Source organism: Tyto alba, unplaced genomic scaffold (assembly GCF_018691265.1).
Source record: "Tyto alba isolate M040663 unplaced genomic scaffold, T.alba_DEE_v4.0 Super-Scaffold_7, whole genome shotgun sequence".
In the NCBI taxonomy this organism is placed as follows: domain Eukaryota; kingdom Metazoa; phylum Chordata; class Aves; order Strigiformes; family Tytonidae; genus Tyto; species Tyto alba.
Window position 1 is genome coordinate 22,776,982 of NW_024881328.1, and position 18,737 is coordinate 22,795,718.

General features: G+C 36.2%; 1 protein-coding gene across 5 annotated transcripts in view; it reads left to right on the forward strand.

Moving 5' to 3' along the window:
- Positions 1-18,737, forward strand: part of UBR3 (ubiquitin protein ligase E3 component n-recognin 3) — a 118,485-nt gene that overhangs the window by 17,753 nt on the left and 81,995 nt on the right. For 4 of the 5 annotated variants that reach the window (XM_042784293.1, XM_042784294.1, XM_042784295.1 and 1 more), the window contains exons 5-9: positions 108-157; positions 4,742-4,808; positions 8,528-8,658; positions 13,917-14,145; positions 17,968-18,147. In XM_042784293.1, the coding sequence (XP_042640227.1) occupies positions 108-157; positions 4,742-4,808; positions 8,528-8,658; positions 13,917-14,145; positions 17,968-18,147 (657 nt within the window). The remainder of the gene's footprint in view (positions 1-107; positions 158-4,741; positions 4,809-8,527; positions 8,659-13,916; positions 14,146-17,967; positions 18,148-18,737) is intronic. The other variant, XM_042784298.1, reaches the window with a different exon arrangement.

The window sequence follows — 18,737 nt, forward strand, 5'->3', positions numbered from 1 at the left end:
AGTTAATGTAGTGTTTCATTTCATACTGGCTCATTAAATATCATAAAATACTCTCTTTTCAGTATAAGACTTATGAAAGGAATCTCTGAATTTTTTTATTTCAAAAGGTTTAGCAGGTGCTACGGCAGCATCAGGACAAGGGGATTCTTCAGATGAGGTGAGACTGTTTTTAAAGACTATAATGAACTGCAACAGAATATTAAATGGAGGGAATACTTGCAGCCAAATCCCACAAACCTTAACTCTTCTATTCTAACTATTCTAGTCTCTGGACTCTCTCCACTTTAATAATTAGAAATAATGGAGACATAAAGGAATAGATCTCATGCCACTGATTTACTAAGGGCCTCTTGAAAAAAATCCTTATCTCGGTTTAATTTATGTAGAATAAACTTGCGCAGGTTGTTCAAAAGTCACTCTCAAGTAAATTGGGCTTGATTAAAACAAACTTAAAGCATGTGATGCTCTGAATGGTGTTAGCATTTTTTATCACTCGAGAATCCAGCTGAACTGGTGATAGCAGCAGTGAGAATTTCTCTGTATATAAATTCCCACGTGTAGATTTGACCAACCACATTGAGTGGGAGTAAAAAGGAAGGTATCTCCTTTTATAAGGAGTAAGTTGTAATAAATAAGTTGAATTTAATGAGGAAAGTTAAATTCTGGTAAAGTTACTTTAGCCATTTATTGTCATTTTTTTTCCGCCTACTATTTAAAACCTAATTTGAACTAGTAAGCCTTAGCAGCCGTTCTGGTAGGGTAGTATAAAAAAAATTTAAATAATGTAAAGTATAATTTTTTTGTAGGATTTTTGCTTACATTGAATTCTATGTAAACAAGTATTGAGGTCAGAACAATTGTTTGTGTATGTCTAAAACTGTTGTATGACATGTTTGCCTCTGTCATGTGTACAACAGCATCTGTCAGGCTTTCAGCAGTGCTATTTATAATTTGGCATTTTTCAAAGTATTGCTTGTTGTTTTTTCACCATTGCTTGACAAACAAACAAACAAAAAATCCCTGCAAATGACTGCTGACAGTATGACTTTTAAGGCCCATGAGAGAAGGCAATTCAAGTTAATGTTAATAACCTCAAGTAGTGTTTTCAAATAAACTTAAGATGACTCAGCATGCTTCTTTCTGTTTTACCCCTGTAAGTGATGAGGAAAGGGGAGTAAACTGAAGTTGTTCAGGGTCTCAAGAGAGACTGGATATTGCTGACATTTCTTTTGGGAAAGAAGTCCACGATGGGGGTAGAGGCAGAGATGCATTTTATGGAGAAGGAATTTTTTATCAGGAGAAGATATTTTTTTCAAGGAAAAGATACTTTATGAATAAATAAGGGAGGAATTACTGCACCTGCATTATAGCTTGCCAGTTAAAGATACCTGTTTTCTAGGGAGAATTTTATTTCTGGTCTTCAGGATATAAATATACATGTTAGGTATTTTATTATGTTACCACAGATGTAATTTTTCTAAATTGAAATTTTGCATATGCTCACATACCTGGGATCAATTTTTAAGATACGTTGTAAAAAAGCACAAGACCCTGTTTTGAAAGCTGCATTTAGAAATTTTTTTAAAAGAATGAGGAAGTAATGTGCAGATAAAACAATAAGGACTCAAAGTTTAAATATTCTTTGGTATATATTTTCACTTCTGAATTTTCCTTTCATAACTAATAAAATCACATAGATACAGCATGGGATGCAAATAAAAAGCATGTCAAAAGTTGATTGTTTTTTGTTGGGTTTTGCTTTTTTTTTTTTTTTTTGGTGAAACAAAAAAGTCTTCAGTTAGTGGCATCTCCAAAGAGAGTTAATTTTTTATTTTATAATCTTTTTCTTAATCATGGCCTGCTTGACAAGTATAAATTGCTAAAAAGAAAGTCCAGTTCTTTCATCCAAAAGCCAAAACAGAACTGTGCAGGTAGAGGCTGAAATGCTTATTAGAAAAATGGTGTTACTAGAGAAATGCTTCCTAGAGGAATGAGGCAGAAGTTACCTTGTTTTATGACTGCTCCTCTTCTCTGCCCTCTCCTGTAAGTTACAAAGGGCATTTACAGCTTTGTTATGCCACCTTATACTCTCTTACAGCAGAGTAAAACTATGTTCTAAATAAGAAATGTGGCAAGAGTACACTTTTAACTGGATTTTCTTCCTCTGGTATTTAAGATGAAGCTCGAAAGATTAATGTTCTTTCTTACCAAGTAAGCCTTAAAGGTGGCATTGTTTCACAGATGAAAGGCTAGATTACAAAATTTACATAGGCTTCAAATTAGAGCAGTGCTTCTACAGGGAACTAAATAGCTTGAAAAGTTTCGCATAGTTCAGTATTTAGTTTCACTTCTACAATAGTTGTACAATGGTTCTAAAATGGTTCAAAGCTAAAAATGAATCTGAAGGATGGATGTATCCTGAGATATGTGTCGTGGTTTGGTTTGTTCCATCCTTTCCCCTCCCCACCCTAAAACAGTACAGGCTCACTTGTGCTTTACTTCTCAAATGGTCTGTGTTCCATCCTGTGGTATTTTGGAGAGAACTCACCCGTAGTTTGCTTTATTAGCTTCTCTTCCTCGTGTTTTCCTTTGTGCAAAAGGAAGAAAAAAAGGTCCTCTCTAAACCTGTCCTCCAATTTAAGCAGTTTTTATGTTCCAAAGAATCAAATAAAACCCAGTTCAGGAACGCTTTTGCCACACTGACAAATAAACCTCTTTGTATCAGATATGCCAATTTGGCTGCCATTGTAGTTTAATGAGCACTTAGTGCTTTATTACTTAGTTATATAGTTATTGACCCCAGTTGCTGTATAATGTAATTGTGCAAAAATCTATGTATAGTATCTAATATTACATAAAATTTATTATCTGAATTTACAACAGATGTGGCACACTTTAGGCATATTGCTGAATATTCTATTACATAAGTAAATCTACATAGATCTTTGCTGTTATCCAAGTATATTTACACAGCATTATCCAGTGTTCTACATTTGCTTACGCATTCTCTTACTCTTTATCCCTGGGTTTGGCAGACACCATGTGACCTACCACTCTCTATCTGAAGGCTGTTAAAACTCCTGCACTTGACATTAAGATTTAATCCTACCTTACTGCAGCAATGGAAACCAACTCTCTAACATCACTGAGGAAAAAATGTTCTCAAGAAAGTGTTTCTCATGAAGTCACTCATAACTTTTCTTCTTTTTAGCAAAATCACTTCAAATGTTGCAGTGAAGACTGTTACATGTTTAAATTTTTCTCATACTGTAGAAGGGGGGAAATGCATTTTGTTTACCAGATCAGTGGTGTTGGAGGCTAGAATCCAACACATTAATCACAATTTGTATACCCATATGCATTATTTTCTGATTAAGGCCCCTCTAGCAACTCTGGATTAACTGAAACCACTGAAGAGGTCTTGAGACCTCCATCTATCTACTTTCTAGCTACAGGAATTTAGATTCATTTTTTTCAGGGCAGGACATTTAAATTGCAGAGTCCTGCATAGTAGTATCTCAGCGGGGCTGATTTTTGCTTTGGAGTACTTGGCTTCTCTGGTGGGGGAGTGGGCAGTGGCAACATGCTGCATATTGACTGGTTCCTGATTGAAGTATGAAAGTAACGTGTTCACAAAGACCACAGGGCACCTAAGAATTCAGATGTGTCCACTTTAAAATTAATTTTCAGATGGTAGTACTGAAAGGATGGGTAAATTCAGTCCTTTCCTTATCATGGTACTTCGACCAGACCTTAGATACAAAATATGAATAATCTTTTTCCCCAAAGAAGCAGAGTCACTTATCGAGTACCAGGTTCTTTATCATTCCACTGAAGTTTTAAAGTAAAATATGGCATTTACTTAGAGAAGGATATTGATTGCTTATTTTTAACAGTAGATATCTGCATTAATTATCTCTCATTCTATTAGATCTAGTAGGAATCTTTCTTTATCTCCACTGTTTCATTAGTACTACCATTGTTAGTAAAGATCCATGCAGCATTTAGTCTAGTCCTGTAATGTCATATTCTTTTTTAAGACCCAGTGTTAGATTTTGTAAAGTGGTGATGATGATGTTTTTAACTTGCATTGCGTTTTGGAACCTTTGCTGTTTTGTTTGCAGAGTGCCTTGAAAAGCTTCAGATGACAAGTGCCTACATAAAGTGTTTCCATTATTCTGTAAGGAACAAGCAATTAGAATTCAGTAATTAGAACTGGCATCTTAAAGGTGTCATAAATACTTTATTCTTGGATCAAAACTTTATATTGATTAGAAAATGTCTAGTTAATTGTCTGTGTTGCCAACTTGAATAGCCAATGTGTTGGCTGATATTCTTTTCAAGGAAACAAAAACCCCCAAACCCTACAGATGAATAAGGTGAAACCTTGGATGTGTAACAGTTAGAAATTTTATAGTGTTGAACATTTTTGTAGCAATCAGTTTCAGAGTGGGTAACCTTACAAAGTGAATCAAATAGATGCAGATGTCTGAACTTTGCAGATGATAATGTTGCCTTTAGGGGAAAAAGGCATTTTTAAAAACTGTGTTTTTTTCTAATGAATTGCACAGAGTTCATTGTTCCTGTAAACAGCAAAAGTATTTTTCTGATAAAAGAGTATATTCAGGGCTTTTCTGTTTTAGCTTGGTAGTTAAAACAGAATTTTGAGAGCATACCGTCTCTTGGCAATAAAATTCTAAATATACGATTATGAATTTTTTAAACTCTTCCCCTACCCCAGGAGGACCAGGATGGTAGCCAAGGTGTGGGCAAGCGCAAGAGGGTGAAACTAAGCAGCACCACCAAAGGTATTTATAAAGTACTGATCTCAGTTTATAATACTTGCTTTATGTCTATCTTAAAAATTATCTAGGGATATTCATTCACTTCCCAAGCACTGTAGTGCTGCATGTGACAGGTATTAAACATAGCAAAGTCTATAAAAGAATAGCAAGTGACATTGTGGTAACTGGCAACTTTTGGTTTCCCTTGAGTGAGTACCACTGTCTGGGACTCAGTTTGACTAGTCATTTTGTCACCTTCATGTCATGAGTTGACCTCTAAAATTTCATTCCATGTTCACTGTGTGGCTGACAAGGTTGCAATACAGCTTGGCAAACAAGTTTTTGATGTATTTGTTCTTCACAATTTTTTTTTTTCATTATGCCACTGTATAGTATGAGTGTGTTCTCAGCCAGGCAGGAATGGTTCTCTCTGGTTCTGGTTGGTCTTTCTGTACTGTTCCAGTTATGTTTAAGAAAAGATACCTGAATGAAATCGCCTTTGAAATCACTCCATTATTTTTCTAGATTGAAGCTAGTCCTCTGTGCAATTTCTAGTCCAACATGAGCAGCACTCACATTGAGATCAGTGCAAGTTTTAATTCAAGAATTAACGTAGGCTACAGACAAGGCAGCGTGTCCTTAACATATTTTTATGCTAAAAATGGTTTAAATAATAATATTTAAATAAATAAATAAATACATTTTTAGTCCTTTTTTTTTTTTTTTTTAATTTGAGTATGAGGAAACTGACATAGGAAGCACAAAGAAATTACAAAAAAAGAACATTAGGGTGAAAAACTGTGGTTAAAGATGGAATAAAATTTCTGGAATGGCTTTGGAGTGAATGTTTGGAACCTGAATTTAAAATGGAAGGATTCATGAAGTCAGTAGAATGTTATGAAGGTGTTGTGAGGAGTATGGGAAAGTAAGATTGATTCTTTCTGGTGGTTTCAGATTGCAGGAAAAAAATTGGGAAGCTGGAAAAGCAGAGAACTAAATGTTTTGGCAATAGTATTGAGGTGGTTTTAGAAATGGTGTGTGAAAGGTTGTGGCAGAGAATAATAGTGTGGAAGAGGTGGTAGTTCTGGAGAAATGCAGGAAACTTACAGACATCCAAGGAAAACTCTCTTCCTTGAATTTTAGATGCTGTTAGCTTGTCTAAAAGATAAGTTAGAGTCAGGTAATGCAAGAAAAAAATGCTGGTTTTCTGATGCATAATAACTGATTATGTGAAATAGGCAGTCAGAAAGCTCAGGTGGAAAAGCTGCCAGATCTGAAAACCAGTATCAGCAGTGGCATTTCAGGAAAAGTGGTACTTTAATTCAACATTTCATTTCCTCCCAGGACTGTAGTCTTCCCCCTCTGAGGCATCCAACATGGACTGTGCTCATGATGTTGATAGCTCCTAATATCAGCCCCAGAGGAGGGAGTCTGCCAGTGGGGGAAGGGTAAGTATCTGTTTTTATTAAATATTGAATAGTTTTCTGAAGTTTTCAGTATTCATATTTTATGTCCAATAGGGTATAAAATAAGAGTATGAAAAGAAAATTTTAGAAAACTGAGTATTGAATAAAAACAGATTTACCTTTTCCGTATAAGCAGACTCCCTGGCCCATCCTAGGTCTTTAGTGGTACTGTCTTCATAGAGGGTTACTTAGATACTGGGGATATTTTGGAATGCTAAGACTCATATTCCAGAGAGATGTTTACAACAGTCTATGGGGTCTTTTGTGGCACTAGGAAAGAACAAAAGGTTTCTTTAAAGAAAATGCAGGTTTTATGCTGAGGCCCACTGATACTGGTATGGGACTGAGTATTGAGAGAATTTTTACTTTTACTCTGTTTTTAAACCTGTATCCTGCATCCCTCTGAAATACCTGATGTTTAACACAATTTTAAACCCACAGGCACTATTTTTTTTTTTTTTTAATATAAAATCATGTGGTGCTTTTCACAAGAGTGGGAACGTTAGTCCCAGTGTTCTTGACAAATTTTCCAAGTTGGGTAAGAGCATTCTGCCTACTTAAATTCTGTAGCAGGTATAAGTGGATATATATTCTTCCATCCCTGCCTGAAACTGCTGTATAAAGAATTTGATATGCACTGTTCAACTGTGATATGTGTCAGAGAAAGCTGCACATCAGTGACGGATAAGGTGTTGTGTCACTTGTCTTCGTGCCTGGTGTTCTCACTCAGGGGCATTTGGCATTTACCTAAACCTGTGCTGTGTGTTCTGTGGACAGAGGACTTAGGTCTGCATGGCTACCAAGCTTTCATGAGCAGTAAAAACACATATGCAATTTCTTAACAAGAGATGAGGAAGAGAACATAAACGATCATCATATGTTTGCTGCAGTAGGTGATGTGTAATGCTTTACAAAATATATTATTATTAAAATGACTGTGAAGGTAACGTTTTATTTCAACGCTTGTAGAATATATTGAATAAAACATTTTTGTCTTTGTGTGGCTTGCTAAAGTCTCAAGGAGATCCCTAAAATTTAAATTATTCATTATTTCTCATGATCTTTTGCAATTCCTGAGATGTTTTGGGCTGATTGGTCACTTGGCTGGGGAACTCTGACCTTTGGTAATGGTGGAAAATGGAGGTAATTCCTCTTTAGGAAAAGCACAGATGGCTATCTTGCTTAGGATAGGCACAGAGCTATCTAGTGCAGTCCCTAAAGCTGTCATACTTCAGTGGAGAGGGAAGTCTTCAAGACCAGATGATGTCCAGCTTGTTTTTGAATCTGCTGATGGGAGCACTTCATACAGTCTTACTGGAATACGGGATTTTGTGTGTGTGTGTGTGTGTGTGTGTGTGTGTATTCAACCTCTTGAAGAATGGTGATAAAGAGTCTTTATACTTTAGTAATTTTTTAAAATGGGGTTAATATTTATGCTCTGTCAAGCCATAGCTTCATGAACAGTTTATTCTAGCAGAGGTCAGTTTGTGCAGCTTTGCAATCATGAAACTGATCTGCTTGAACACGCAGCTGACAGAATGGAAAGATGACTTGATTCCTATGTAGGTATCCCATGGGAATGTACTGTCAGCATGAGTAAGGGGGCAGAGTGAATGTCCAGGAGTTGAATGGGGAAAGATGAGACTGTCACTTCTGGTACCAACAGGAGCCTAGTGCCTGATTATGGTAATTTTTACATTAAAAGAGATGCAAACAAATGAAAACTTCGTTGGTCAATCAGTATATATATTGCTTTAAAAATAAGAATGACTGATACATTATTGCTTTTATTTAGCTTATTTAGAGCTTTGTAAACAGAACATAAGTGTTTTTAGGTGATAGAACTAAACTGTATTTTGTTGTTTTGCTCTTTTAACTTCAGCACAGCAGTAGTGTACATTAACAGTTTTCCTTGGTCAAGTGTCTGTGTCAATATTTTGCACATTGCTGTTGTTTGTTACAATCAGTGGAGCTATTACAGTATGGTGATACGATTCAGTGCAATCAATGAAGACTGGACTCTGTGGAGTAGAATTGTACTGAAAACTTTAATTGACTTCTCAGGGAGGTCCTTTTTGTTGTTACAGACTCTGGCACTGTGCAGTGTTGGCCATGTTAATTTTCCCAGTGTTTTTGAAAAAAAAAAATTATTTGCCGACTGTACTAAGATGTTCTTAAATTTTTCTTACTGAATTTTATATAAGACAGTGAAACTGCACTATCATTAGTTTTAATAATTATTACACTACACATCCCCTCCTCCAACCTTTTATGCAGATCAATCTATCATGGATGTTTTGAAGCATAAATGTTTTCTAGAAGAATTATTATTTTGGACAATAAAATATGAGTTTCCACAGAAGATGGTGACTTTCTTACTCAACATGCTGCCAGATCAAGATTATAAGGTACTTGACTTCATTCAGACTTTTATGTCTTTTCTTATTCACATATTTAGTGTGTATTATGCCTTGCATGAGAACACATATATTTTAATAATAAGCAGTAAAATAATACAGATATTTTACCTTGTTTTGAGTATTTGGTTTGAAGGTCTAAAGTATATAGTATTTGAAGAGAGATGTGGACAAAAGAAGATGGATAATCCTGAAGCAGGAACATTAATTTTGTTCTCATAGTTTGCTTTTTTCCTTTTTGTTGTTAGTGCATATTGGCATGCGTTGAATTTTGGTTTGGTTTATTTTACTTTGTAAATTAGAATTTTATCAGTCAAATGATGTGGATCAGCACTAAATGATTCTGTAATGTGGTATGACTGGTAAATAATTGCAGTGACTTCATTGCTGTTGCAGCTGTTGTAGTAGGCAGAGGTTTCTCCATATAGTCCATTTCAGTGTGTGAGTGTTCTGCTGCAGCTATGCCTTAGATGATTTTGGCAGCCTTCCAGCTGCTTCCTTACAGAGTTCTGCAGTTGTCCATACCAAGTGTCTCCTGGGCTGGAGTCATGGAGACTGAATGTCATCTTCCTCTTTTAAATCTTGGTGTGCAGCCAGGTTTGGTTGTTTGCTCTACATGTTCCAAGACCAAGTATACATAACAATCAGGCTTAACATTTTGCTCTGATCATGTCATACCTTTGAGCCATGCAGATATTTTGGACCTTCTCAATCCCTGCTGGGAGGCAAAGATCAAGAAATCCTGAAGTCCAGGAATGCAGATTTCTTCAAAAATGTCTGTTTATAATGGGTCAGCCCTGTATTTGTGCCTCCCTGAAACCTTTCTGTATCAAAGCAAAGGATATGAAGATAACTTGCAAGGAAGAAAAAGTTACAGGCTTTCAGCAGTACCCTGTCCATGTCAAGACAGTGTTTTGATTTGGGATATCAGCATAGATTCATCTTGGTCTTGGATTCAGCTAATACATGAGGAGACATGAAGACTTCTTGACCAATGATCCTTAGCTGTGAAGCTTGAATTCTTCTTGGTATTTGGAGTTCCATGTGGGCATCCAGTTTTTCTGATTCATTGCCAGCTAAACTCCTGCCTGTGAAAACACCCAGTTGCAAACAGCATGTGGAGGAATCTGGTAAGAGTTGCTATGTTTACCTTTTTATTATACCTTGTAATAGCAACACTTTTTAATGATCATGGGATCTTCTTTCCTTTGACAACAATCCACAGCCTTCAGTGGCTTTCTTCACTGAGTTCATAATCTTTCTTCACTATGTACTCAGAATGGAGACCATGGTATATTTGGTTTCTCTTCTGGCTGCACCATTATCTGGAAATAGTCCATCTTTTGCCTACCAATACTGCATGTTCAGATGAAAGGATTATTTAAACATTTATCTTTTTTATTTTTGTTACCAATTTCATACTGTGTTTGATTAAACAGATGATTCCTATGTACAAACTTTATCACTAGCAAAAATCATAAGTATTTGAAATATTTTAGAATCTGTGTTTATTTTAATTGATGTGATCATCTAGAAGGTATATTTCAGTAGTAAGGAACTTAGAGCAGGAAATGTGTCACACAGTAATACTAGGGAGGCAGTAACACTATTTTTTCCCAAGATACCTGTGCTTTGTTGCAAAACTGTGTCTGTGATTCATGACTTTTAAACATGTCTATGAGGATTGTGGCTAATTTACAAGGACCGGCTCTGCGTTTTACACATGTACAGAGAGAACATGCCATTTTGGGATGAATAAGAAGAATGTTTTATCTTTCACGTTTCCATTTAGCTTTTAGGAAGGAAAAGCTTGTTTGCTGTTTAATCTTGCTGCATTCTCAAACAGCAGGAACACCTGTAGGGATATAAACAGTTCCAAGTGATTTCTCAGCTTTATGCTACTTTCTCCCATCCCATCTACACCACATGTACTGTCTTAATTTTTTCTGTCTCTGCTGTTGTGCAATTTGTCTGATTCTTCATGAGCTGATTTAGCTCATCAAATCAGCAGAATTATGCTGGGTTGGTTTTCCGATAAACTCAGTGAGCTAGCCAGACACAGAGCACAGAGCTGGCTGTTTGTGCATGCTCTGAAATTGTTGAAATCCAGTGTAATCCACTGACCTCCAGTGTAAGCATGGTAGACCTGACTGAATCCACCATGCCCTGTGCAGCAATCAGTGAGCCACCAGCAATCTCTGTTGCACAGATTTATTTTTAAAAAGGAAAACAAACGTCTCTTTTAGCATTCCCACTATTGAAGAGAGTTGTTGAAAGAGGTGGGCTAAAACCCTGGGTTAACTAGCTCTTCCCCCTCACTCCCTGCTTTTGCATATGAGAGAGACAGCACAACAAACAGTGTGGTCTTTGCCTTACAGGATTTGTGCTTGTGGCATCCCTTCCAGCACTCTTTGAAGCTTGGAAGACTTGTAAGTGAAGAAAACAGAAGATAAATTTACCAGAGCTTCCAAGACATTAGAGGTGTTGTGTGGTTTCTGCAAGAGGAAAAACAAAAGACCAGAGAAATAGGACTAACCCTCGTGTGACCAAGGAGAAGGCAGAGAAGGGGTTGGCAATAAAGAGGAAGCTGATGGAAGAGTGTAAATCATCGAAGAGCACAGCCTTGCTGAAATCTAGAATATGGAAGTAGAGAATTGCAAAAGCATCTGGTACAGATAATGAATCAACAGACATAATTATCCAAAATTATGTGCCTCATCAGGCACCTCCCATAGTGAATGTTGAGGCAGTTATTACAGCAATATGACTTCATCAATCCCTGGATATTTCTACTGGAAAAATAATTTTAGCACAACTTTCACCCGGCAGAACGATCTTTTTCTTTGCATTGAAAACATAAACATGGAAGATGCAAGTTCTAAGTGAAACATGAGGTTGATGTTAGGCTCCTAAAAGTTCTGGGATTGTTGAGTGGTCACCAAGAGGAAGAGGCCAGATGAAAAAATTAACTTTGTGTTTGCACAGCCTAGAAATTTAGAAGCTGCACAAGATTATAGAGAGTAAGTCAGTGAAGGTAATTAAATACACAGCAAACATGTCTGTTTTAGGAAGCCACTCCTTGCAAATGGTTGAAAGCTGAGTAAGTATTTGGAAAGATGTGTTATGTCAATATATGTATTCTTGCTCCATTCTGTACTTTTCTTTAGTACTATATACAGCTTTGGTCACTCAAAGACAGGATACTGAGCTGGATGGACTAATTTGACCTACTATGGCTGTTTTTATATACGAACTCCAGTTTACCACAGTATTTCAGCATTTTAACTCCTGGAGATGAGTTTAGTTTCTTCCTCTCAGAATTGGAAAGGATTGTATTTGTTTGTTTAAATTCCAAGTGAATGTAGGAGTAAAGCTGATGCCTTTTATTTAAGTGCATTACAGAATCTCTATCATTACACTATATTGATAGCAAATCTACAATACTTGCAGAAATTCGTTATCGTATATGGGTGAAGCACAAAATGTTTTGATACAGGCTGATTTAAAATAAATAAAAAATCCAAAATTTGTCTTTGGAGGAGGACCATGTTTTTGCAATCAGCTTGAATTCAGAGTGCTGCGTAACCATGTAGAATGTTGTTCCTACATTACAGTACCTGTGAATCCTACTTAAACATAATACAATGTGAAGAAGTAATATATAAATATACTTTTTTTTTACTAGCAGCATTAATATGCTAACTTCTTAAAACATCAGGTGCATTGTTTGTGTCCGAGGCTTAACATTAATAATGTAAATATCTTGATGTTTGTTATAAGTGTCATTGCCAGTGATTAAGATTATATCAAGCTTTAATTTAAAGGCAATTATATGATAGGTTGTTTTGCCTTGGAATACCAGAATGATATTGTATGAACTCTATGCAAGTATTGCGAATATGTTGTTCTGAAAACAATTGCAATTGTGCTGGGTGCTGTATGTAGAAGACACTTTCAATTATTATACAGGTTTCCATCATTGTGAACCAGCTAAAGGAATGCAAGTTAAGCAGTGTTGTAATGTTTCTTGCAGTGACATCTTCATCCCCACACTGGTCCATTCTTTTGCATAAGCAACTTCATTTTTGAGGGTATTTGCTGGAAGAAGTAATTTTTGTGCCCCACAGCGGTGTTACAGGATTATGATATGTTTAGAAATATTTTCTAAATTAAAATAACATGGTAGTGTCATAATAAAAACATGGGAGCACTGAGACTGAAGCAGGTAAAACGAAGGAGTGATTTGTATACAATCTGGTGAAAACACAGCTGCCTAAGGGTGGTTTTAAAATTTCTGATTTTTTGCTTGTGAAAGATTAATGCTTCCAGAAGGAATAGACAGGGGATTCTAGTCTCTGAGCTGAAAATTTTCATCACTACACAGCTTGTATTATCTCATTAGGCCAAGGAAGTCTAGATGGTGTTAACTCAGAACTTTAAAGTACTAAGTGAGAAGTGATTTCAAAGCTGGCAGGTACACACACATGTATATGCAGTGCAGAAGGTTGGTTTACAATGCAGTTTGAGGCTGAGTGGGACAAGAAATTGTACTAAGATTTACATGTATCAATCCACCTAAATAGTGATCTGGTTTAAAAAACCCCAAACAGTTGTGTGAAGAATAGTAAAGCTTGCTAATGACTTTAATTATTTAGGAGAAAGCTCTAAAGATTTATTGAAAAAATATAGGATGTTATTGTATCAAATGAAATTCACTGTTGAAATGTCATCCTTGACAGATGAATAAAAAGCTTATTCCATGGATAGACAAATGCAAGTAATAAGTTGAGGCAGCTTTATTAGGTACCACTAATCTCATTGTTCATGGTGTATCAATCTGGGACACTAGTCCCTGATTTAAGATGTTAAAAATTGGGGATATATGCATTATTAGAACTTTACTGCATTCATAGGTATGCTGAGATCTTATATTCCTTGTTTCAACATTTCTATTTTGGTTTGGTTTTGTTTTGTTTCTTAGTGTGGAAAGTATAGAATGAGAAGATTAGATTTTGGTATAATAAAATTAGAGGCGTAAGTTACCCCTCTCTATAGATAGGTCTTTTCATGTGGACTGTTTCTAGAAACTAGACACGGGATGGATAGACCATCAGTTTTGGTTTGTCATGGCAACTGGTGTTTCCTAGGATATGTTGATTGTGCTTTTGTAAAGGAATATTTTATCATGAAAGAAAGCTATAATTTTTGTGTAGTGCTTGTTAACATCAAAATTTCTTTATAATTTACAGATTGCTTTTACCAAAACTTTTGTTCAACATTATGCTTTTATTATGAAAACACTGAAGAAAAGCCATGAATCAGATACAATGTCTAATAGAATTGTGCATATCAGTGTTCAGTTGTTCAGCAATGAAGAACTAGCACGCCAAGTAACAGAGGAATGTCAGCTGCTGGATATTATGGTCACTGTTTTGCTATATATGATGGAAAGTTGCCTTATTAAAAGTGAATTGCAAGGTAGGTTGATTTGTTTGCTTGTTTCCATGAATAATAAATTGATTATAGAGGAAACTTAATCTCTTTCTTTGGTAATCAATCCACTGTACAACCCTTTCCCAGAAATGCACAGGATCTAGCAATATATGGTAGAGGCTGAGTCTCAGCATTTCCTAGAAATGTAAAGATATTTATCAAGAGTTATACTGATGTTTTATCCTTTGGTTTGTAGGGTTTCATTTTGTAGGAATGTTATAGTTTATGATACAGAGTATTATCTTGCAGGTACTTCATTTGTTGGGTAAAGTGTATAAACACCATTTGTGAAGCTCATTTGAATGAGAAATTATATATGCAAATTGAGACCTTAATTAAAAAAATATTTTCAAAATATTTCACTATTTGTTTGAAGTATTTAAAACTGTTTTTATTTTTCTCACCTGTGATTACCTTAATAAAACTTGGTATAATTAGAGGAGAGTGATTTAATACTTTGTAAATATAATAATTTGATCAAGCTTTTGGATAACAGAATGGCAGTTTGAATTTGATCTAATGTGTACTGAGTAACTTTTCCAGTGAAAAGACCTGTCCTATTTCTATCCTCCTTGTTTTACCTGCCTTTATCTGAAAATTGTGGCATAATAAATCCTGTTGACTTCTGTTTTTCATGCTTTCATGTACCTGACAGACTGGAGACCTCTCAGCCCTCTTTATCCTAGTTTGAATTTGAAAATACTCTCTAGATAGGCTGAATAAATATTTAGCTGCTGCTAAATAAGTACCATAAACTTCTGCATGAAGTAATTTTTCTTGTCTGAAGTATCCTTTGTCTCTGAGTCCACTCATGTATAGCCTAATACAGAATGACTGCTGAAATGGGAAAGCCTCAGTCATCTCGCTGTAAAGAGTGCCCTCATTCAACTGCACTTCAACATGAGAAATTTTTCTGTTGCCCTATATAGATTACTTTACAGTATTCAAAGAAAAATGTTGCATCTTTCTTTTCAACAGTTTGTATATCAAGTGACATTGACCAAACTAATGCCATATTGGTTGAATGTCATTTAAGACAATTTTTTCTAGATGTTTTCACTTCTTGGTCAGTATGGGATGTTTCTAGCATGGTGGTAAGGATCAGTAATGGATCAGAATCTGCAGCCAAACAGAAACAGGCTGTGACTGTGATTAGACATTCTCTGAATAAACTTCCTGGTAATTATTTATGTGAGCTGGAGCTGGTAAGTTAAATAACATGAAATATATTTGTTATGGGTTTGTCAGAAAAGGCTTAACCTGAGCTATCCCAAGACATTAAGTTACTCGTTTCCTTACCCCAGTGCCAGTGATTTGTCCTAGCTAAGGTTCCACTATGGAACCTGTCCAGTGCTTTTCAATGTATTCACATTTCCTCCTCAGTGCTTTATATATGAGGAGTAGGGCATACTGTAAATTGACAGAAAAATTATAATACTTTATTGGGTTTCTTCCCTCATATTCTCATTGGCCTTCTTTTGCGGTTCTGTGGGCTTATATCTTTTGTTCAGTTCAAGGTATCTCTTACCATGCTGGGAATAGTGAGAAGTCTGTTGGTAATATATGCTGGTGAGATAAACTGAGAAGAATTCTGCTTGTTCAGCTGGTGTAAACAAGTAGGTCATTTAGTATCTGAATGAGTCAAAGTTAACAAATCCAGCCAATGGATAGGTGGAGAAAACAAGTTGAAGAGGAGCAAGGAGAACATGGAACAGGAATTGTATCTGCGAGGGCATGTTTAGTTTGCATTGCTCACAGATCCTAATTGTCTTTTGGACAGCTGACACCTGTTAAAAGTATGGAGTTCATTAAGGATATTTGTGGATGTCAAGTGACAAACTGTGTTCCTGAAACAGAGTTGTCCTAGGAGGTGTGTTGATATCATCTTCTGAAGTGTTACTAGTTCAGCTTATCTCTCTCACACATGGTGTGAAGGGAGGAGGATGAGAAATATGGATGCAGTTGATAAAACTGGCTCCCTAGGAAGATTTATGTCCCTGTGCACTTAGAGACTTTTTCCCTCTCTATCAGCACTTTCCTCCTACTGAACTTTTCACGGGAGAAGAATTTATGCCCCAAGGAGAAAGTTTTGGTAACTGTTCATCCTTTAAAAACAACCCAAACCAACTTTTTCCTTTGACTGACCTCATGCTAACCCTGGCTTGTAGAGTACTCTGAATAAGAGGCAATGCCACTGCCATTTTGAAGTAACTCTGGATTTGTCTAAATTATGCTGGGGCAGAGCATCAGCAACATATAACTGTTGGCTCTTTGCAAAGTCCTTCAGTGGCTTCAGGCAGAGCCAGCTGAGATATTACCCTGTTCTTGCATAGTCTGTGTGAGCACATGGGAACCAGGCAGCTGGGCAGCAAGACCTAGCTGCTTCTTTGCAGATGTACCAGATAACAAGAGGGAGATAAAAGAGTATTTGATCAGCTGTGACAGAGAAGTTTGAGAAGATCCGCAGAGCACTTCTGGCTTCCTGTTCCTTCCAGTGCTTCAGTGTAATAGATAGGAGTCAGTCTTAAGCAATGAAGCTCTGTATTAACTTCTGGTAACAAGAGGTATCTGTTCATAGTTGTGTGCAACTCAAGCAGTATATTTTTCGGGATGCAATCTGATTCATTTTTATGACTGTGCTGTGTTCTTAAGAAGTAAAACTTGTCAAGATCAAAATACTATATGACTTCAAGTTAGAAAACCTGTTGACATAACGGGCAAGAGAGTAATTTTTTTTTTTCCCGGTACCAATAAATCAACAAAATAAACAACCTTAGAGTAAAAATCAAAAAAGTGTTTTCTTCAGTAGTTAAAGGGGAGGACAAAAGCTTACACATATACCAAAGGGAACCACTCCAGATACAGTGTGCCTCATCAGCTGGAGACTGGAGTCTCTTAATAACAGTGTCTTTTTATCTGTGTCTGTGCCATACTGTTTATGACCCTTTCACTGTGTAAGGCGGTAACTACAAGGGTCCTTCAGTTCATTTGAACTGGACAAGAGCCACCCCTGAAGCTGATCATCAGATGCAAGATTTTCTTTCTTCTATTCACTTGAAATAGAAAAACAACTAACAGATGGGTGCTGAAAGTTTTTTCCCTTGGATCTTGAATCCAGAACCAATCCTGTTTCCCTTTTGGTCTTTCCAGGGGTCCCTCTTAGGAAAATCAAATAAAGTTATTTATTTGACAGCTGTAGAGGATGTAATACTGTGATACGGGGAGGAGACTTCTACCACCTCACTCCCCATCCCTGATTTCTTCTCCCAGTCTTTTGGGAACCTTCTCCTTTCCTAGTCTCTGGAAGGCTGCATAAACCCTCTCTGTATCCCAGATTCAGAGTAGAAATGTTTTTCTCTGCTGTCCTTCTCAGACTCGACATGCCAGTGTAGATTTTGATCACTAGATTCCTGTTTGCATGCTGTAAGGTATCTTGCTCACTAGAAGTGTGTCAAATTCAAAATATATTTCAGACGTTCATAATAGAAATCGTAATGTCTTTTTATACTTCTCAAGAGTATTCAAAAAAGGCATAGCTGTGATTGTGTCACTAATGCACTGCTTTTCAGAGGTTGCAATATTGTTCAAAGTATGTGTCTCCTGAGTAGGATCTATGTTGATGAATCCATGACGAGAAACAGCCTCAGGTACCACAAAATAACTATTCTTCTTTTCTGCAGTTTTCTCTCTGTGTGTGATCACAATATTACAGTAAATACTGATTTTTTTTTGCATTATCTTGTAACTTTATTTAAAAACTACAAGAAGAAAAAACTTTTTTTTTTTTTTTTTCTTTTTTAAATCCAGATGAAGAAAATAGTTTACATGTTGTGGTGAATTGTGGGGAAGCACTACTGAAAAATAATACTTACTGGCCCCTGGTTAGTGATTTTATAAACATACTTTCACACCAAAGTGTGGCAAAGAAATTTTTGGAAGATCATGGTCTTTTGGTGACATGGATGAATTTTGTATCATTCTTTCAAGGTATGTGACTTTTATAATCAGTACTAATCCAAGGATGTTAAGACAGATTAATGTTTGCAGCAGCTAAATCCTTACACTGCTGTATGTAAATTTTTAATTCATTAATATTCTCATAAGTCTATTCCTGTAAGGGAACAGGATATTCTAGAAAACAGGTAGATTTTAAAATGATCTAACAGATCTTTGTCTTGTGTGGACTAGTTAAAGAGCAATTGTATCACACTTAATTGAGATTCATGGAGCCAGAATTCTCAGGTTGTACTTAAAGTACAAATCATAACTTGTGCTGGAAGGGTTTTACTGGTAAAGTTCTAAATTTAAATATTGTGTAAATGAATCTGATAAGTCTGGATCTAAGTGTTGCTGTGCAGAAACTTTCTTATTATTTAAAAAACTGTTTAAATATTGTGAACTTTTCAATATTGATAAATGTTCTGCCTAGAAAGAGAACCAGATATTTTCCATCCAAATGTTCTCATTGGCTAAGTGAGGTTCAAAGTAGAAGGGCTGCTGTCTGTATTAGTGTCACCTGAACATCAGGGACTGCAGTTACCAGCCAGTCTAGAGCTATTGTTCTTTTCTGGTCTATT